This window comes from Pogona vitticeps, chromosome 2 (genome assembly GCF_051106095.1).
Source record: "Pogona vitticeps strain Pit_001003342236 chromosome 2, PviZW2.1, whole genome shotgun sequence".
Lineage (NCBI taxonomy): Eukaryota > Metazoa > Chordata > Lepidosauria > Squamata > Agamidae > Pogona > Pogona vitticeps.
In genome coordinates, this window is record NC_135784.1 from 292,216,466 (window position 1) to 292,238,219 (window position 21,754).

General features: G+C 40.0%; 1 protein-coding gene across 4 annotated transcripts in view; it reads right to left on the reverse strand.

Moving 5' to 3' along the window:
- LOC110080084 (oncostatin-M-specific receptor subunit beta) overlaps positions 1–17,081 on the reverse strand; it is a 36,045-nt gene extending 18,964 nt beyond the window's left edge. For 2 of the 4 annotated variants that reach the window (XM_072992822.2, XM_072992819.2), the window contains exons 1-8: positions 16,941–17,081; positions 14,702–14,768; positions 13,068–13,237; positions 9,513–9,672; positions 7,590–7,871; positions 5,832–5,961; positions 4,653–4,807; positions 1,161–1,306 (exon numbers count right to left, since the gene is read on the reverse strand). In XM_072992822.2, the coding sequence (XP_072848923.2) occupies positions 1,161–1,306; positions 4,653–4,807; positions 5,832–5,961; positions 7,590–7,871; positions 9,513–9,672; positions 13,068–13,237; positions 14,702–14,759 (1,101 nt within the window). In that variant the 5' untranslated portion in view covers positions 14,760–14,768; positions 16,941–17,081. Of the gene's footprint in view, positions 1–1,160; positions 1,307–4,652; positions 4,808–5,831; positions 5,962–7,589; positions 7,872–9,512; positions 9,673–13,067; positions 13,238–14,701; positions 14,769–16,940 lie in introns of those variants that run through there. The other 2 variants (XM_078384472.1, XM_078384473.1) reach the window with 2 other exon arrangements.
- Between the last annotated feature and the right edge of the window lie 4,673 nt (positions 17,082–21,754).

A 21,754-nucleotide genomic window follows, 5' to 3' on the forward strand; every position in this document is an offset into this window, starting at 1 on the left:
GCCCCAGGCCATGAAATTCCCACCCTTGTCATAGACATAGTTCCAGACTCTGATGAAGAAAATCGTCATCTAGTCCCTGTCCGTCACTGTGGAGGTTTCTCACTGCAAGGTCAGAATAACCACCTTGCAGAGAAGGGAAAGGGACGTGCTGAGGGTCTGCTGGTGGGTAGGCATGGACAAGACATGGGTCTAGCAGTTGTTCCCAACTTTGGATCCCCAAATGTTCTTGGGTTAGTTCCCAAAAATCCAAGCCAGCACAGCTAGTGGTGAAGGCTTCTGGGAATTTTAGTCCAAGAATATCTGGGGACTCAAGGTTGGGAACCACTAATCTACTGGATTCCTTGATATCTATCTAAGCCTTCATCCACACATGGTATGGCAGCTGGATGGTTTCTGATGCTGATCTAGCTGAATTTCCTCCATTGCTTGCAGGAGAGAAACTTGTGGTAGTTTCTTTTCTAAAGCTGCCACAGAGGAGGAGAAAGGGAACCAGTATTTCTGACGTCCATTCTGCTTTGCTAGCAAAAACCTGACCAAGAGTTGGAAATGATGGATGCTCCATCACTAAGAGTGCTGGAATCATACACACATTGAAGACTATGGGCATACATAGTGTAGCTGTACATGAGACATTTTTGTGGCATTTTAAAAACTTAACAAATTACTCTCTTCAGCAATTGTGTCTCATATCTCTGTTTCATCAGATCTAAAATCATCTGGTACAGACATCTATTGGAATTCTGAGGCACCTGTAGATTAATTAGGGTGGCAACCTGAAATGGAGGGCAGGGCCTCTATGTTTAATATGTGCTGTCAAATTGGAATTAACTAATAATGACTCTAATACAGCTTTTAAGGAAAGTGAGATATTTCAGGTGTGGTTTTACCAGTTTCACACAGACCTCCAGTGAGTTTCCATGGCTGAGTAGGGATTTGAACTGTATCTTTAATAACTGTACAGAAAATAAAATTTCAGCTGAAGTAACTCATGCTGTAATCCCTGCTGAAATTAAAGGTATAGCAGCCCTGTCATCCATCTCAGTTAGCTATCCTAAAATTAAGAAATGTTGGGTTTGCTGTAATCTGGCTACCCTTATGAAACTGAAAGGGGATGTCGGTAGAGTACATGTTTCCTTAATTTAATATTAGATGTTTCTCACCTGTTTTTCTTCCGCATCCAGGGAAAAGATGTTGACCTGGCATACCACCAGCAGTGTTTTCATTATAGGTTTTAAAGTCCAGTATAACTGGATCATGGTTGCATTTTGATAACCAACTGACAGCTCATCAGGAGGTGGAAGCAGAACTGGTTTAAAGAGAAAGAGAGAGAGAGAGAGAGAGAGAGAGAGAGAGAGAGAGAGAGAGAGAGAGAGAGAGAAACACTTCTGAAAGAGCTTTTCAAACTTCTGGAGACAGTAGAAACAGCCAAAATAACTTTAAATTGCCTCACTATTCTTATTGCAGACCACCAGCTGATATCTCTGAAATTTATAATTACCAGCCTCACATAATAAATACTGAAGGTCTAACTACATTTAGCTGGTATTTAGAAGTAGCACTCCTTTAAGGGTGGAAAGCTGACACTTTTTCACAGAAATTGATTTTCCTCACCTATAAATCTTGCATATACAGTAGTGTTCTTTGTGATACATCACTGGAAGGTTTAAAAAAATCCTTTTTGCAAGTCTGACTGCCTGGGCTCCTGTCTCTGAGAAAACTGAATTGTGAGTGGAAAATGAGCATTTCCCTTAGTGTATAGTTTGATCATGATTTTTATCCAGTTTCTCTCTCTCTCTCTCAACCATAGAATGACTTTCATCAATGAAGTAGATACGACTATACTCCACCACCCACTATTTTCAGAATCTGTTCACTAGATCTGAAAAACTGCAAAGGGCTAGAGAAAAAAAAGTACTACTCCCTCACTAGAAGTCTGCTCAACTAATGCTAGGTTTCAGTCAGCCTCTGAAAACTGGAAATACAGGGAACACTGATATATACAACATCTTCAGCTCAGGTTCTGATTTAAGCCAAAGAGTCAAGTTTTTGTATGCACCACGTCAATTTTGAAGCCTCATCATCCACTGCAACAAGGTATTTCTCTGAAAGCTACCCAGAGACCTCTGGGTAGAGTGGGCGGCATATAAATAAATAAATAAATAAATAAATAAATAAATAAATAAATAAATAAATAAATAAATAAATCCGACTTATGAACTTAAGATTCAGCTTCTGTGATACATTTGGTCTAACCATTACAGAAAGTTGTTGTCGTTTTCCTTTCTCCTACTCCTGATACTGTATTGCAGTGTAGCAAGGGTGTTTAAGTATCAGAATTTGCTACACTGAAATGGCAAAACGGATTTTTGGTTGATTGCAATTGAGCACAGCATGTTGAGCTCAGTTATAGCACTGAAACCAGTGTGGAAACAAGCTTGAAGAGGATCAAGATTTCTTTGTTTTGAATGAGAACAACTGTTTAGAAGGGTACGGAAACTAGAGCAGCACTTCTTATCACAAAAATTAAGTGCTTGCTTCCTCCCTCATCTTGCTTGTACTGTTCTTCTTGGTACAAAAGGAGTGCCATTCTCTTTCTTTTCACCATTATCCCTTTCTTCCAGTACTTGCCACTGTTACTGTAGTAAAACAGATTCCAGGAGTGTTGGGAAATTTTGTAGCATTGGCACTGCTGCTATGCCATTTAATTCATAGTGGAGAATGGTAGCATTGAGAGCTTGGCCCTTTTTCTTGGGAGCAGAAAGGTAAGCAGAGGCAGGTAGGCTGCAGAGGAAGGAGAGACGCTGATGATGTTCAGAGTAGGGGCAGGAGCAATTTGTTGGCATCAAAAGAGAAAAAAAATGCCACATCATAGTGCCTTAAAAGTCTTATAAATTGATGCCGGTGCATACACGCTCCATTGTTCCGGAGTTCATACAGAGTAAAAACAAATCCTAATATTACATGGGAGACCACCTCCAAAAACAGTGGCCATTTTAATCTAAAGTGGGGTGTGAGATCATGGAAAACATTATGAGAGACTGAATATTGAGGAAGGATTTAAAGTGATATGTAGATCTGACCCTTGGGGGGAAAACACCATGGTAGGAAAATTAATGGTATAGGAAGCTCTGAAGCCATAGGGGGTCAAAAAGACACTTAAGGGGAGTGTCCATCTGTAATTACTGAGTGAGAAAATAAGACAGTAAAAGGCAAAGCTCTATGTGTTTAGATCTAGCAATGTAGTATTTCAACCTGCCTTTGAGGAACTGAACAGAAGAACAACATCTGGATATTGCAGGAGAGACCCACCCTGGAAGAGTGGCCATTTTAATTCAGGGGGGGCGTGAGATCATGGGAAACATTACAAGAGACTGCACATTGAAGAAAGATTTAAAGTCTTCTGTTTATACAGTTTGTAAGTTTAGCCATTGTAGCATAATCAAATGTGTTTTTTTCCTTTCCAGTCTTCTGTTGGTGGGCACGTCTCTGTTATCATTTTTTTCTCCACGTCCTTTCTTAAACATTGTGCCAAAAATCAACCTGGTTTATTTGCATATTCAAAATATTTCTGTTTGATAAATATGGAGTTCCTTTTGCATCTCTTCAGCTTGTAAAGGATCCAGTTGAGCTTTAAGCTTCTTGCTTTCTCTCATTGTTTGTCAATGTTTTTGTTTTTTTGTGTGTTGTCTTTCTAATAGGTCAATTTTATCTGTTAAATTTCTTGTTTTTTCTGCTTTTTCTCTTTTCTTTTTTACTGCAATGGAGATCAGATTTCCTCTCATATATGCTTTGCTTGTGTCCCAAATAGTTGTGATTGGGAGTTCATCTGTATAAACAGAAGACCTATCAAAGAATTTGAAAAAAGTAATAATGCTGTACAGAACAGCATTATTACAACAGAAATAATGCTGTAAGAATACTCGTAAATAGGAAAACAGATGTTAAAAGAGTGAAAATGTGCACTAAGAATAAGATAGAACATAGGATGAGCAGAGCATTTATTTCAAAAGGTCAAGTAAATCTAAAGCAGGGGTGGGCAATTAATTTCTATAGGGAGGCCACATGAAAAATCTGAACTGTGTTCAGGGGCCGAACCAACTTTACTTAAAAATAAAATGAAACAGTGATGTAATGATTGTTTTTATTTTAAACTTGTTAATCTTCACAAATACTAAAGAGGTTTTCTGCGGTATGTTAAAGATAAGCAACTGATCAACTTCAGACAAAAAGCTATAAATGGTTTTGATGTTCAAAACTGTCTGTGAGCCGGACAGGAGCGGCTTGCGGGCTGTATGTCGCCCTCAGATCGCACTTTGCCCAGGTCTGATCTAAAGGGTAGAATAGTATGTCTGGAATAAAATGTAGAGTACAAGTCATGTATACAAATACCAGGTGCCCATGACATGCAAGAATTGTACATAAACTCACTTCTATTTTCATTATTTTTCTTTTTGTATCTTATTAATAAAATAAAATGAGGAGGAGAATTTAAAATGATGGTCAGACCCTTGGGGAACACAAATGCTTTAGTGATACTGAGTTTGCATTTCAGTATTTCGACTCAGATTTAGCACACAGGAGTCTTTGGTATTTTCCTGACTGTGAAAGCAAGATTTAATATAAAGACCATGATACAAGAAATTAGCACTTACCTCTGTTGGCTACATCAATGTCCACATAAGCCTGTTTCTGTCCAAGACAATTTTTGGATACCAGTGTTAAGTTATATTTGGTTTGTTCACCAGAAATCTTGAATTGGCACAGCCTGCACTGCTTTGTGCAACTGCAATATGTTTTTGTGTGAGAACTGTAAAGAAATAGTGGGAAGATGGTATGGTTTATTCTTCTTCTAACAAGAAACTGAATATTAGGGAAGTTCTGAAGGTTAAGAGACAGAAACATAGAAACTAGGATTTTAAAATGCATTCTGCAAACCTCCTCTGAAAACGCTCTGGAACCCATTCATTCTTCCTCTCTCTTACCAGCGTTAACAACAGTTGAGCGGGGCTATGATCTGTGGAAGTTACAGGGCATTAATTGTTTGGGAGTTTTGTGAGAGACACCCTGTATGGGGCATAACGGGCAGGGAGACTACAAGACCTCTATAATAGTGTGTCGCTCCCATGCCTCTTCTTCCATCTGCATAAAGTCCCATCATGTCTGATGGAGCCTTTATTCCTCAACTGTAAGCAATTAAAAACACCTAAAAGGACTTTGATTTTGATTGTTGTTGCTGTTGTTTTGTTTAAAAAAAACCAGAATCCTGACATGGTGAACTCCTGCAGACTTCTGAAAGTCCAAAAAATATATGAAAGTTCCAACCCTGGCTTCAAACTGTGCAACTTGTGAAAGTTGCAAAAAAAACCCCAACTGCAGTAGCTATGGTTTGCTTCACTTATTTCGTTTTTAAAAATTTGAACCACTGGATGGGTTCTTTGCGTGTTTCAAAATAATCAGCTATTCCTTCTGTGTTTGCTGTGTGTATTTGTGCTTTGCTTCTTAATACTAGTATTGCAGATGCTGCCCAAGGCATTTTGTATAAGCTGTAAAAACTCTGACAAGGGCAGCACTCCTTGTCTTGCTCTCACTCTGGAGGTGAGCCATCTCTTAAGGTTTTAAAATTCATTCTCTGCACATGTCTTGTTGTGTTGAGATAGCCTAAATCAATATGAACAACAAATATAGCTAGCATTTTCTCCACCTTTACTTCCAGGTCTTATTTCGACTTCTGCAATCTATTTTTCTAACAATGCCTAGCAAAATCACTGATAATTCATAAGGACCTTCCATATCATGACCTATGACTTCAAGAACATTTCAAGAATACTTACACATCAGACAAAATGAATTCTGTTAAACAATTATCGTTATAACTATATATTTCACCAGGATCCCAAGTACACTTTAACTCAACCATGTCTTTGGTTTCACAGTCAAGAAGTCTGGGTTCATCAGGCTGTCCTGCCAAAAAAAAGGCATGTGCTTCTTTTCATTCATCCTTTATTCATCCCTTTTATTCAACTATTATGCAGACAACACTTGAGAAATAGTGATGGAATGCATGATCATAATTCAAGATAGGCATGGCTAAAACTGGGGATTGTTAAGTAAAAAACCAAAGGTTGGATTTTTGCTGCGCAATAACAAGCACTCCAAATCAACATGATCCAAGGAATTGCTGCTAACAGCAAATGTTGACTCTGACAAGAAATAGATGAAACTGTGTCACACCTCATCTGTGAAAGTCCAAAGACTGCATAAACAGATTACAAAATAGACACGATAGAGTGGCAAAATTAGTGCACTTGTCATTATATGCAAAAAATATAACTTGCTAGCCTCCAAAAACCAATGGAAACAACAGGAAGAGAAGGCATCAGAAAATGATGGTGTCAAGATCCTGTGGGATTTCTGGATCCAAACTGGAAGACAGCATGAATATAACACACCACACATAGTAGTAACAGAATGAAGAATGACATTGCAATTCCAAGAGATGCCCAAGTTGAAAATAAAGAATTGAGAAAAGCTAACAAAATACATGCAGAGACCTGGCAATCAAAACTTTTTGCATGGGGATGAAATACACTTCAGTGATCCCTATAGTCTTTGGGGCTTTGGGGGGAAAAACAGGGAATTTCACACAGTACTATAACCATTTCCTTCTTCTGGGAACTCTTTAACACCATGTAGCTTGCTCAAAGGCTTCACAAGCTGGATTTTCTCTCAGCATGCACAGTGGAGAACAGAACGCTCAACCTCCAGCTCCACAGCCAGGTACCCAACTACGTAACTGAGCTATCCCTAGGAAAGCTAAAGTGAGTGGAGGTGAAAAGATTCTCCTGCAGGAGAACATTAAACAATTAGGAAAGGCAACAGTACCACGAGAAAAGGCCTTCACAAGACTCCCAACTAAGGTAGCATCTGCTAATATACAATTTCAAAGAGACATCTCCCTATCACGTTTTAGGAACTGGGCAGATGAAGGGACAGAGAGATATTTAGGATATGAGTTCCTATTCTGATTTTTTGGATCAATAAATCTGTTGCAAGCTCGAACCTAGCCTTCAAGATTAAAAGCGGATTTCACCAAAATAATCCTTTAATCAAATTCAGAGAAGAGCAACCTGTGGTCACAACTCCCATAATCCCTGAGCACTGGATATACGGACCAAGGCTAGTGAGAAACACCATCCAGCAACCTCTAAAGCAGGGGTCCCCAACCTCCAGTCCACAGCCCAGTACCAGTCTGTGGCCTGGGCCAGACTGGGCTATGGAGACAGATCTCCCACCAGTCCCACACCCTCCCCCTCACAGCCCTTTTGTGCATGCGTGCACATGCGCCACCCCACCCTTTGTGAGTGTGTCTGAGTGCCCCCTGCCCTTCGCACATGTGCATGAGCGAGTGCCTGTTCCTTTGCGCATTAACGCATGTGCACATCTGCTACTTTGCGCATGCACACGAATGCAGGGGGTGCCCCCCCTTCCCCAACCAGACCGTGGATTTTAAAAGGTTGGGGACTGCTGCTCTAAAGGACCACAAGCTGCCCATTGCTGCTCACTCTTATCAACAAATATTTTGTACTTACTGGTCACGAACAGAACGGTCCTATCAAGGTCAGAGAAGCTGCTTTGGTAAGAGAAACGGCAATACACACTGAGGCCCATTTCCGATGTAAGTGGAACAGCTGTTTCAGTGAACATTATTCTCTGCTGTGTTGTATTCACTATTTCCGTATGTTTATGAAAAGTATAATTGGTGACATGTTCATTTTTTTTCGCAATGCAGCAAAAAGTGACACTGGAACCCTCTTCAACATATTTTTCGTATGGGAAAATGTAGCCCTTGCTGTCATTCAGGACATCCAGACCTGAAGAAAGAGACCACAATGAAAGAGATCCAACTTGCCTGTCCTGCTTGTTTAAGTACTTGAGGGAGTCTTATTTGTAACCTGGGGCGCGTGGGGAGCAAATGTAAATAGCAATATTTAAGATCTGTCAAGTGCTTTCAAACATTTTAATGTATATCCATCCTCTCAACTGCAACCCTTACAACAATATAGCAGTGAGGGCACTAAAGTAGAGACAGGCGGGAACCTGGCGACTTATGAGTTTGTAGCAGATAAATCATCTAGCGTGGGACTTCCTACTTCCCAGTTCAGCCTTATCATTGCTATGCTATCCCAGCTCCTTTCTTAGGGACTTCCCTATATTTTCCTAAACATTCTTTTAAGATGCAAAGATTTGGTGGACTTGTGATGGTTCATGGACATGCACGTCAGCCAGCTCTCCACAAGTGTCCATCTGAAGGTGTTTTGTTCCCCTGCCATTTTTTCTCACTTCCCCAATCTGTGCCAGCCTCCAACTCCTCTTAGTGCAAGGGGCCATTACCTTGGGGCTTAGGGGGCATGAGAAGCAGCAACATGAAGCTACCATATAGGATTTAAATTAGGCAAACCCTGGAGGTAAGAACAGTTAAAGGACAAGAATCAAGCATGGCACCAAAGTTTTAAACCACTTTCAAAGGTGCATGAATAATTACTAATAATATGACCATAGCTTTACTCCATTGTTATGAAACCATGGAGGGAGCACACTTTATGAGGGAAGTACAGCAACTCCTCCCCTCCCCATTATCACTTCAATTAAGCAAAAACAACTGTCTAAAAGTGCCCTGCTGTGTTGTCTATGTTTTGCTGATTTTAGCGTATTTACTTGATTTCAACAGTTTTACAGTGCAATTGGTTTACATGATTTCATGTTTAGCTAAATGGGACTACCAGTACTACTACCAATGATGATGATGATGGAGAAAATTCTTGATCTCCATGTGAGACAAGTGAGCCAGAACATATTTTTAAAAGTCAAGGTTGTGGGTCATGGGGAGAATATGCACAGATATAACAATGTCTCCCTCTTTAGGCTGTCATTTTTTAGCTATTAAACAAAATGTTGGTAGGAAATCATGGGTTTCAGGTACCCCAGAATGCTTGGGAGCCACACCTGTCCACTCCTACCAGAGCGGCATATAAATAAAATAGAAAGAACTCTCAGAGCATAAGAGGTTATTTCCTTGCCTTAAGGACTTGCAATCCTTATGATATGAAGACAAGAAGAGAGATGAAGAGCAGATGCAAACAGAATCAAAATACTGTAAGGTCAAACTTTTAGAACTAGGGTCTGTGATAAAGCCTTCTTGGGAAAGGTGGGTTTTGAAGAGGGAGCGAAAGGGAGACAAGAAATCTGAATGTGTGTTGGGCACAATTTGATATAACTTCCTGCTATTTCATACTTTTAAAGCAGCGGGGAAATGAAACAGTTCATCAACCCTAGCAAAACAACAACATGTTCATCGTCCCAAAAAAAGTTGTCTTTCTCAGGAATCTTGGAAGAGGAACATAGAATGAGGAACTTGGGTTCATGAAAATGCACATGATGCTGTGATGCTGATGTGACTTCCCCAACATGCATAATGCTGTATTTCATGCTTTACATTGGCAAAATAGGTTTACCATCCACAGCCTCCCATGAAGTCCAGTTACTCCAAGCTTCAGGAGGAGCCACCATGCTCCGGAGTCTTACTCCATGAGTTGCACATTGCAAGGGAATGTCGGAAATCCAGCTCCAATTCAGAGGTTGATTTGATTTATTTAGAGCCGTTGTATAGTTTTCCTAAAAACACAACAACAAATCAGTTGTGGGTGGAAAGTAGAGACAAGGGGTGGAAAGTAGAGACTTCTGGATCATTATTGCAGAGAGATAATGCTGGAACTAGCTTTGCCCTAGTGGGGCATGGCTTCTCCATTTTACTAATGATCATAATTATCTGAAACAGATAATCTGAGTAACAGGTGAGTTTTCTTCCATTTCAGAAAGTGACACATTAGCCATTTTCCTTTCCAGCACATGGTAAGTAAAGGCAAGGATTTAGGGTATCCCTTTCCCTTTCTCACACTTCATCCTTGCTTCTTCACAGGGTCAGGACCCTCACTATTCAGGGGTCCAGCCTGGTTTCAGCTTCCACACCAACCTTTCCAGAGCCTTTGATCTCATGTTTCTCCTGCCTCAAGGGGGATTTTTTATTTATTTTATTTGTTTTTCTCATTTATAGGTCACTTTTCTTTCAACCAAGGGTCTCAAGGCAGCTGTCAGGGTTGGGAAATTGAATTAAAAACACAACAAACTTTGCATGAAAAATAATTAAACTGGAATAGTAATTAAAATACATCAAATTATTTAAAACATTTAAAACTTTAAAAACAACTTAATCAACTAAAAAAAAACCCTTCATTCAGGGCTCAGTTATGATTATTTAAAGCCTGCCTAAAGAGATAGGTCTTCAACTGTCAGCAGAAAGATAAAAGGGAAGATATTCCAATAGCCATCTAACCTCATGGAAGGCAAGAGAAGGAATTGGGAGATCTGAGACCTTGCAGCCTTGTGTTGGACTTCCCTCCTCAGGGCAGCTGGATGTGTGTGTGTCTCATTTCCATCCCCCTTCAACAGAGTCTCTTTCACAAGATCCTCCTCCTGGTTCTATTCTGGCTCCTTTAACCCCATCAATGTGGTCCCTTCAGGCCCTGGACTGTCTTTCATTTCTTCCCTGCCTCCCAAACATTTACATTTTCTAAGCCCCAATTCCCAGTTTCTCCCTGTACATCTCCTGGCCTCCACGTGACAGAGTCGTGGCACTATACTCTGCTTAACACTGTGGCATAAATGCTGCCTTCTCCTTAGGCAGTGCCCAGGCTCCATTGGATGGTTGGAGTGGGAGAGGGAGGGAGAGGAGAGGAGAGGAGTGGAGTACTTTGGGCTTCCACCATGGTTGTTCCAAAAGACCTACAAGCTTAAGCCATCATTATTTTAAGGCAGTGGTGTAAAGAATGAGGTCCCCCACAGGATCAAAGCCTTGGGACTCTCTGAGTAACAGAGACTAAAACACTTAATTATTTGTATTTATTGATTTCTGGTACTTCTATACTGCCCCACTATTGCATAGCACTATTGTGGGTGGTTTACACAAAACATGAAATTAAATAAAACCACAGACATAGCATAAAACAACACCAAAAACTAGTATAAACTTGCAAGGTGTAAAGAATTAGAGTGGCAGAACAAGGGTGGAAGAGTTCAAAAGTTAAATAAATAAATTAAATTAAATAGGCTGCCTTCAAAAGCTTCCTGAAAGAGAAGAGTCTTCAGCAGGCTCTTAAAACTAGGGAGGGTAGGGGTGAAAGCAGGAGCCCATTCCACAGCGATGGTGCCATCACTGAGGAGACCCGATTTCTTATAGAAGATTTCCTGGTCCTTTCCTGTTAGGTTTCACCATTTTCATTGAGCAAGTTATAGTTCTCATAGCAGCTGGGGGAGAAATTTATTTTTGCTGGAACCGTATACAGTATTGTTCCAAGCTACCCCTGCTGTAAAGCAATATATTTGAAGCCATAAGCTATATAGAAAATCTGGCCTCACTTATTGATACAAATTGATCCTGCTGCCCACATTTTGGATTCACTTCGGGGAGTGGCTACAAGAATTATCATGATGAACATCACAACATAAATTTACCACTACATCACTCATGAATGCATGTTTGTTTCCCTATCGATCCATTCATATGGTGAGATCTTTGAAAAGGGTGCTATTCCATCAGAAGCAAGCCAAGGAGTTAAAAGCAGAAAGGCGTTCTTGGTGCTTACTCCTTGTCTATAGAGCTCCTTGCTTAAAAAAGGCACCTCCTCTGTAACCATTTTAGGCACCAGGACCCCAATTTGATTTAAAATTCAAGAGTAAACTCTCCTCCTCTTGAACAGAAAAAGAAGAGGAAATAAGAAGTGAGGGAAAGTTCAATTTAGACATGAAGTCAAACTATGATTAAGAAAAATGGTCATGATTTCAACTGACACATCATAGTTATAATGTTAGGTAAAAAGGTAAAGGTTTCCCTTGACATTTTAGTCAGTCGTGTCCGACTCTGGGGGGCGGTGCTCATCCCCGTTTCCAAGCTGTAGAGCCAGCATTTGTCCGAAGACAGTTTCCGTTGTCACGTGGCCAGCGTGACTAGGGAATGCTGTTTTAACTTCCCACCGAGATGGTACCTATTTATCTACTCGCATTTACATGCTTTCGAACTGCTAGGTTGGCGAGGAGCTGGGACAAAGTGACGGGAGCTCACTCCGTCGTGTGGATTCAATCTTACAACTGCTGGTCTTCTGACCCTGCAGCACATAAAGGCTTCTGCGATTTAGCCCGCAGCGCCACCACATCCCTATAGTTATAATGTTACCCCATCTCAAAAGGCAGCTGTGACCATCTGAACAGTGTTTCAACAGCACTGTTTGCTCAAAAGTTAAGCAGGCAAGCCCCTCTGAACCACAGCTGACTTTTAGGAGTTCAAATTACAGTCTGACTTCTAAGTTATGGTAACTGCCAATCTTACTTCTGAGCTGTGTCCCGTTTAGATTTGCATTCCCCCAACATTACATCAACAATAACAAAAGTGAAAACATGGAAGGTTCAAAGTATTTTGAAGAATACTTAAGGAAAGTTATTTGATTGGCTATGCATTTTTATTAGATAACATGAAATATTTTGGCTTACTACTATGGCTTTTAACCCAACTGAGAGGAGACATTTCCCCTCAGGGTCTGCATCCAAATGTTTCGCTCCATCTAATGCAGACTTAAATATGCTCATTAAATTAGAAAAGTAGGCATGCATATGCTAAAAAAAATCTGACTCTGACCTGGAAATTAAGATATTTTCAAGAACCTTATACTGTATCTGTGAAGATTCTCAGTCATCTAGCTGAGGATATATGGGAATTGAGTCATGACGTCCAGTAGTCATGACTTCTTACTTATTAGGTTGAAACGTTTCACAACTCATCCAAGTATCTTCTTCAAGTCTGAGGAGAGTTGTTAGGAGACCCCTGATATATCTTCCACATTGGCTCCACTTCCCCCTGGTCTGAATAGGCTCATTAGATAGACAAAGTACGTGGGGGGGGAGTGAAAATCCCACCTCTGCAATCTTTTCAAAAAAACTGTTTTTAGGAGGCTACTTACAGTCAAGATGATATTATTCTCTTCAGTTCGATATATTTGGATGGTAAAAACTATATCTATTTCACAGTGGTTTGTTTTAGGATCATCACTAACATACCATTCCAGTAATAACTGCTGAAGTGTAAGGTTCATGGAAACCTTGAGGTTTCTAGGTTGAATGACATGATTACCTTAGAGGGAAAGTATAGATATTAAACACACATACTATGAGGCTTCTGTAAGCTGCAAATAAATTTTACTTGGTAGCCTGTATCTAGTAACACAAAACCATTGCTTTTTGCATAACATCTAACTCTGCACTGATTGCTTAAAGCAGTGCTTCCCAACCTTGGCTAACCCAGGTGTTTTTGGACTGCATCTTCCTGAAATCCCAGCCAGCACAGCTAGTGGTAAAGTCTTCTGGGAGGAGCAGTGCAAAAACACTTGAATTACCTAAGATTGGGAAACACTGGTTTAGAGGATTAAACTACAAATTACATCAGTTACGCAGGCAGGATCACTTTTACTCTACATATCCGCTCTGAAATAGGGAGGAACACCTGGACTTGAAAATGTGCTGAAAAAATCAACCTGTCCTCCGTCTGCAGATCAAGCTCATTCACTCCACTCTCTAATCCTATGTATTTATTAAATTCAACATAATCAACTCCATAGTTATTAAAACCACTAGTTTCCTATATAAAACACTTGCACAGAATTTTTGTATAGGTTCCCTTTTCTATGCTTTGTACAGGAAAATTGGACACTGTGCAACATATTCAGAACAGTGCATGTAAACTGCACCAAATCCACAGAATGAGGCTATCCTGGTTCTCTAATGCAATATTGGTTCTCATAACTCCCAGTGATTCACAATCCATTAGTCCAGAAAACTACATTTTATAGAATTCATCTAATCTATCACGATGAATACAAATGAACAAAAAACTTCAAATATTCAAATGTCCAAATACTTAGGCAAATGCTACCCAGTGGTTCATTTTCCCCTACTCCTCAAACTAGCATCTTCCAAAGTGAAATGAAATACAGTTTATGGAATTTAAAATATTTCCAGCTGTACTAAAGTACAAAGTGGAACCAGACTCCATACTAATGGATTGTAAAACAATACAGTGGATCCAGTTATGTGTTGAGCTAAAATACCTAGCCAATTAATTGGTTAGATTAATCAATTACAAAGCTCTTGATTAACCAAATGCACCCTGGAGGTCTTTTTAAAAAATTTCTGATGGAAATATATACGAAAGGTGGCAGGCACCTTTTTCCTCCCCCACAAGAATGAATGTATTTCCCAAATGATGTCTGCTTGGGGCACATATATGCCTTAACTGAAAACAAGCAAAAATGGTTTTTAAAAAATCAGTACATTGCCAGTGCATGCTAATATACATCTAAACAACCATGTAATAATTAAATCAAGATTTATTTAACAAAGTAACTGCCCTCCCTTACATAAGTCATTAGAAATGTGACATTGTTTGCTATTACACATCTAGATTTGAGAACAGGCATTATACTAAATGTTAGGTATTAATAAATTATCTTTTTTTAAAAGGAAATGAATAATTCTGTTTAGAGAAGAACATTGTTACATTTTTTCTTTTTTAAAGGAAAGCAAACATTTGGATGTCTACCTTGACCAAAATACAGCACTGCGTAGAGTACTACTGTCTGAAACACCAAATGATTCATCGGTTACTCCTGAAAGAAGAAAGCAATAACATATTACTTTTTCCCAACTGAATCATCTGCTTAGATACAATGCCTACCATCTCTAAAGCACCCAGACTTTTTTTTCTAACTATGTCATAAAGCAGACCTGAATAAAAGCAGATCTCAACAGTTTGTGGCCAATATCCACTAGTGCTCAGTAAAGAACAGAAGCTAGAAAAACATTCTATCCCTTCTTTCTGGTTGGAAGAAAAGAAGTCTGAATGTTAAAATACTGCATGGAATGAATGTACAGAAAGCAGAAAGCATGCAGAAATCTGTTATAAATCCACAGATGGGAAATGTGTGACCAGAGCTGCAACTAGCAATATTGGCACTCAGGGCAAGCAGCACTAACTCCCACTCACTTTGCCCTGAGGCACGGTCAACAGACTTCAGCAGAGCAAAGAGAGGAAAAAGAGACACAGAGCAGAGAGGCAGGGCTCTCTTTAAATTCAGAGGCAGGGAAAGAATATTTGGTTAGTGCTAGATAGATAGACAGTCACCCCAACGCAGAAAGGTCCCTTCCAGTCACACCTACTAAAAGCAGCACTAACCAATTCCCCTGTAAAATTTATGCTTTACAGAAGAAGAGGAGGAGGAGGAGGAAACTGAGTGAGATAGGAGGTGTTACCTATAGGTTCACAACTAGATTTCAATGCCATCTAAATGTAGTTGCCTTGGGGCAAAGCCCCAGTTGTTTTATCGTAGTTACAGACCTGTCTATGATCCTCTAGATGTTGGACTGCAACTACCATGATCTCTCATCGGTCGCCATGCTGGCTAGGGCTGATGAGAGTTGCAGTCCAACAACCTCTGGAGAAGCAGATGTTCCCAACTCCTACCATAGAAGGCCATAATGCAATAAAGCAGTTGAAGCAGGACTACAAGTTCGACTAGGCGAGTAGATTTCCAGTCCCACAATGGGAGTTTCCTTGCTTCTCTCTTCCAGTATACAGATATACCCCAAATCTCATCCAGAAGGTTCTTCCAGACCAGATCTGGTGGGGTGCATGAGAAGTTGAAAGGGGAAAGGAAATGCAATCTGATGGAAAGGATGTTGTTGCATACAACAGATTACATATGCTTTTGAATTTCTTGAGGGGGCTTTTAGTTCAATCCGTCTTTCACTCTTCCAACTTCCCTACTAAAAATCCTTCAAAAAAACCCAACCCTAGCTCCTTTTATCCCCACTGGAGAAAAGACATGCAACATCATCCTACCCTTCTTCCCAAAGAAGAGAATAAAAGCAACTCGCAGTCACAGAAAGGACTCACTTCCCCAAATTAACCCCACAGGGTGCACAATGGTCTTGTGTCCATCTAATTATCCATCTATTTTCTGGATGTTCTGCGGACAATCCAGATGAAGTAAAAAGCTCATATTCAGGGCAAACAGAGAGCACAGCTTTTTAGATGCGAACAGCAGACTAGTCAACACGTGATGCTTTGGTTCCAGAATCCTCTGTTGCTTTTTGAACAAAACCACACAACTTTCATTACACAATATAGCCCCTGATATTGGAGTGCTCTTAGGCTCAGATGCTTGATGGGATGCTGCATAATAGATTATATCAAGAACCAACAAGAAGCAGCCAGATCTGTTTTGGTTTGGTTTAACAGCAACACGTGCATTTGAATTGCTGAGGAGCAGAGCAAATACAGTGGTGCCTCGCTTAACGAGCGCACCACATAATGATGAAATCGCATAGCGATTCGTTTTTTCGGATCGCTAATGCGATCGCTTAACGTTTTTAAAATAGGGCTAAATTCGCTTTGCGAAGACTGGTAAGCGTTTCGCTTACCGATCTTCGCAAAACGAAGCCCGCCCATCAGCTGTTCGGTGGCCAAAATGGCCGCTGGAAGCCCGGAAATGGCCCAAAATGGCCGCGCGCAGCGTTTTCGCGCCCTCGTTAAGCGAGGCGAGGGCGCGAAAATGGCTGCCGGCCATTACGAAGCTTCGCTGAACGGTGAGTATTTGGCCCATTTGGAATGCATTAAACGATGTTTAATGCGTTCCAACGGGTTTTTTTGATCCGTTCAACGATGCTTCAGCATAGCGAAGGTTAATCCGGAACGGATTAACCTTGCTATGCGAGGCACCACTTGTAAATGATTTTTTAAAAAGTATAAATCAAGAGAAGATTAGAGGATGAGTATTTACCTTTCCGAATGGATGAAGAATACAAAAACTAGGTTTTCAATGTTGTAGATGTCAGTTCTAGATTAGGGGTTGTAGACTTTTATAGAATTGGGTTCTACTCTTGGCCAAGAAGTTCACTGCTCAGCATCTCTAGCCCCATCTATGTAATGAGATCACTGTGAAGATAAAATGGAATAAACTTACAGACTTTCATCAATCATGGAAGGAAAGGTGAAGAGATGGCATTTACAAAAAAATATTCTTGCAGTCAGCAGTTTCTAACATTTCTGTGGAAGACCTCAACATTTGATTTTAATGACTCCTTGCCTTTTCTGAAGCTCCAAATACCTCTAACAACTGGTTCTGCATTAAAATCCAGGTGCACATGTTTAAGGTGTCTGACCCAGAAATTGGGTTGAGAAATTAGATAGTTCTTTGTGTCGGTGGCATAGCAACAATTTATGTAAAACAAGGATGGGCACCCTGGTATCCTCTGGGTCTTTTTGGACTACAGTTCCTACTATTGGTGGCAAGTGGTTATGCTACCTGGGGCTCAGAGGAGACACAGCCCAAAACAAGTGCAATGCACTAACTAACTCATCTCTATTGTAGGACGTTTTAATCTGTGGTCTTTGGGCTTCATAGAATCTATTAACTTGCAGAGTCTATTCAACAGGCTCAGACAAACAAACTCTAGGCAAAATGTATATATATTTAGATTTTTCTCGGGAGGGAATCCATCATTTTCATCAGATTCTCAGAGGGGTCTGCAGCCCAAGAAACTAAGAACTGCTGCTCAAGCTTACAGTCTACTGCGATGGCTCCCAACCTTGGGTAACCCAGGTGTTCTTGGACTGCAATTTCCAGAACCCTTCTTCACAAACTGTGCTGGCCAGGGTTTCTGGGAATTGCAGTCTAAGAACATCTGGGTTACTCAAGGTTGGGAACCACTATTCTCCTGAAACTCAACTGGTTTGTGGGAATTAGTAGACCCGGGAGGCCCTTCCAAAGAAGCTTGGCCCAGGCAGCTTTCAAACTAGCTTGTAGAACCTGGGTTAAAACTTCTGTTCTATGGAAACTCACTATGCAGTGGCGAAAATAAACCACTCTTGGAACACCTTTATACACCTTTTATAACCTATTGGGGGTCATTGTAAATCAGAGTTGTGTTGCTGATTCATAACAACACAGAGGTCTAATTTTTTTATATAGTATATGTGCAAAATGTTCAGGGGCTGTAGTCCATGAAAACATATGTCAAATAAAATTTGTTAGTCTCCAAAGCACCATACTGTAAGGTTTTTCTGTCTGTGACTTTGCTGCAACAGACCGCAGACTAATCTGGCTGCCACTCTGAGGATTTCAAACAGATGTCAGTTCCACTGGGATGTCAATCTTCCTATACCAGACAAACTTATAAACATAAGCAGTTGTCATGTTAGATTTAAAATAATCTTAGAAATGCAGAGATGAAAGAGACCCTATGGATCATTGAGTCCAGCCCATCAAGGAGGCAGGCACAGTAGGAGAATCAAACTCCCAACCTCTGGTTCTGCAGCCAGACGCCTAAACCACTGAGCTATCCAGAGGTTCTCTGGTCCCTTCTAGCTCTGCAGTTCTAAGATTATTATACTTAGCTTTCCAAGTGGCTATATGGTTAGAGAACATAAAGGAGCCATGTTGGATTGGATCAAAAGCATATCTAGTCGAAAATTCTGTTCACACTGGTTAGTCAGCTGCCTATAGGCAGGGAGCCAGCAAGGCACAGATCCAGCAGCACTTTCTTGGGGGTCGGGGCAACTGACATAGGAAGGCAGAAGGAACTCTCAAAATTGTTTCCATTCCTGGAATACAGCAACTTGAATCACCACACAACCACCATGTTTGATTACCAAGACATAAATGAATCAGATAAGAGCCACTCCCAGCATCAGGAAGACTATGATAAGTGCAAAGGGTTAGGAGCTGGCACACAGCCCAGCCCTAGTAATACGTCTGCTCATCAGGACTGAAGCAATACATGCCTGGAATCCCCTGCCCACAGACACACTTTACAAACTGAATATGTTTATAAGTTTGTCTAGTGTCCAATGATCAACTTCAGAGCTTCAAAAAATTATTGGACTCATGGTAATTGAAACAGAGCCTGGAAAATTCTGGATGACAATTAGAGAATTCCCAAGCCAGTATGTCACTGATCATGATAACTGGAAGATTTTGAGATTCATGAGTCACCATAAATATATAAACTAAAGGTGGAACAAATATCCTTGTAGCTTGGGTGACCACTCAAGCCCTTAACCCTCCATCCACCCCCCAAATCATATTTCTTTCTAAAAATGCTTTTTAAAAAAAAACTTAAGAAGCCTCATCATGCCCTCAAACAGGTGCTAGGGGCTGCATTTGGTTTATGGGCCACATATTGCTCATCTGTGATTTAAACAAACAGAAAGATCCTGGGAGGTTTGCAAGGTTTATACATCACATTAGAAAAATAAAGGTATAAAGGGCCAAGCCAGATGTGGCATGGAGTATGCATGGAGTATTATCACAATGTTCTTTTTAAATGAAAAGCAACTGCAGTAAGCGGCTGGACTGATCTGAGAAGTGAGGTGGAAAGGTGTTGAAGTCTTTCCCCTTGGTTATTTTTTTGAAACCCTCTCCAAGAAAAGATGCAGGTGGGAAACAATCAGAAGAGAAAAGATCATCACTATCACACTCGTTTTTTTACTTAAAATTGACAACCTTCTATAGCTGTCTTTTATTTAAACAAAGAAACAAAATTGAGAAATTGTTCCATATGAGATGCACATTGAAGAATTAGAGCATTTGTCTGTCTAGCTTAAGACCATGTATCTTTCTCAGCAGCTTCTTTGAGATAGACTTGATATCATTATGTGTCAGGTCCATTCAGAGAAAGGAGGGATCTTTTCTAGCATGGGAACTACTACTCCTTTTCTGTGGTTTACCCCATTTCATGACCTCCCAATTTCTAAATATAAGGGTAATATTGCAGTAGAATTCTAGAGCTAGAAGGGTTCCAAGGATCATCTAGTCTAACTCCTGCCAATGCTGGAATTCACTGCAAAAACAGCCTCGACAGATGGCCATCCAACTTCTGTTTAATCACCTTCCAAAGTGGTCCATCATTATCAAACGTCTTTGACTGTCAGAAAGATCTTTTTAAACTTTAATCGGAATGTTTTTTCATTATAATTTTAATCTAATATTTTACCTCCTGTCCTTTAGAGCAGCAGTAAACAACCTTGATCCCTCTTTCATATGACAGCTCTTAACCAGGGATGGTTATCATATCCCCTCTCAGCCTCTTCTTCTTCAGGCAAACTGGAGTCTGCTTGTTTTTCTACTGTACACTTCTTTTAAAAGCAATGTAACATACTGTGTAGCAGACAAAAGAATGGAGGTTTTCCCATGGTGTTTACTGCCCTATTAGGGAATGATTTAATTGCTGAACTTTTGTGGTGCAGTGGATGAAAATTATAATGGGAAAAGGAATGTAAAAATACACTCGGTGCTTTCCAGAAAATAACAGGAATACATATGGACAGTTTTAGTGATAAAGGGCCAGAACAAATGAAAACAGAAGGATTAGCGATCTGGCCACCCGATCTGAAAAATATAAAATGCAAATAATATTTTGCAGCAGCAGCCTGCTACCAAGAGCATTAGCAAAGGTTTACACCTTCTCCTTGCACAACTGTCTCACTAAAAATCCACTTCTCAGAAGGTGTTATTAGCTGTACTCTGAAAACAAGACAGGTACCGTTCTCCTTTATCAGGGCCAATGGGGGTGGGGGCAAAGCAGATAGTATGGATGAGGAGCTAAAATACTTCCTCCACAATTAACATCAGCTTTCTCCACCTTCCACTACCAAGTAGATCACAGCTTGCAAATAGAAACAAAATACTAGCTTTTAAAATGAAATAAGAAAATTAATGTGAATATTCTTAAAAGCTTATATACCTCCCAATGAACCAGATAGCAAGCCCAAGGCAGCAAAGAAATACAATCTACATCCTTTAGCACAGTTCAAATTAAGCTGAAATCTGCAATATCTGAAACCATCCAAAATCCAAATTAACAAGCAAGTTTGTAAAACACTCATTTTAAAAAATAACAGCAACGCACCATGTTCTGCTTGTTTTCATTGCACGACGGTCCTTTCTTGACAACTCGTTCTTACTGACTTTTTATTTCTACTGTCAATGCCTGCTTTTTATTTCCTGTTTTTCCTTTTGTTCTATTTCCCTTCCTTCTCACACTTCCCCTCTAGAGGAAATGTTATTATTTTCATTGGTTATTACTGCTCAGTTGTTAGTATTGTGATAATATGAGACCCAAGGAGGAGCCAACAAATAAGAAACGAGCGAGCAAGCTTCCAGTGAGGAAAATTAAATGACAAGAAAGCAAATATGATAAGGAGCAATGGAGATGGGCAATGAAATAATGTACTTCAAATTTATTAAGCATAACAAGATTAATGGTAGCAAGGAATGGGAACGTTAAGCAATTAAATGACTGGTATAAAAGTTTGGAATATAGCTATTAATGATAAATTTATGTGTCATATGAAAATGAAAAAGCAATACTGTAGTTTCATAAGAAAATATTTACATGTGGGAATAATTTATTGAGTTTGTATTAAATAAAGGAAAGGATTGGATACCTTCACAAGAATCAGTGCAGTTTTGGAAAGGGAAGGGAAAAAATGGCTGTAACACTAGATGAAGGGAGGGAGCACTTTTTTGTATTATTGTGTTATTTTTGTGTCATGCAGGGTTTTTTGGTTAGTTGTGTCTCATTTTATTTTTTA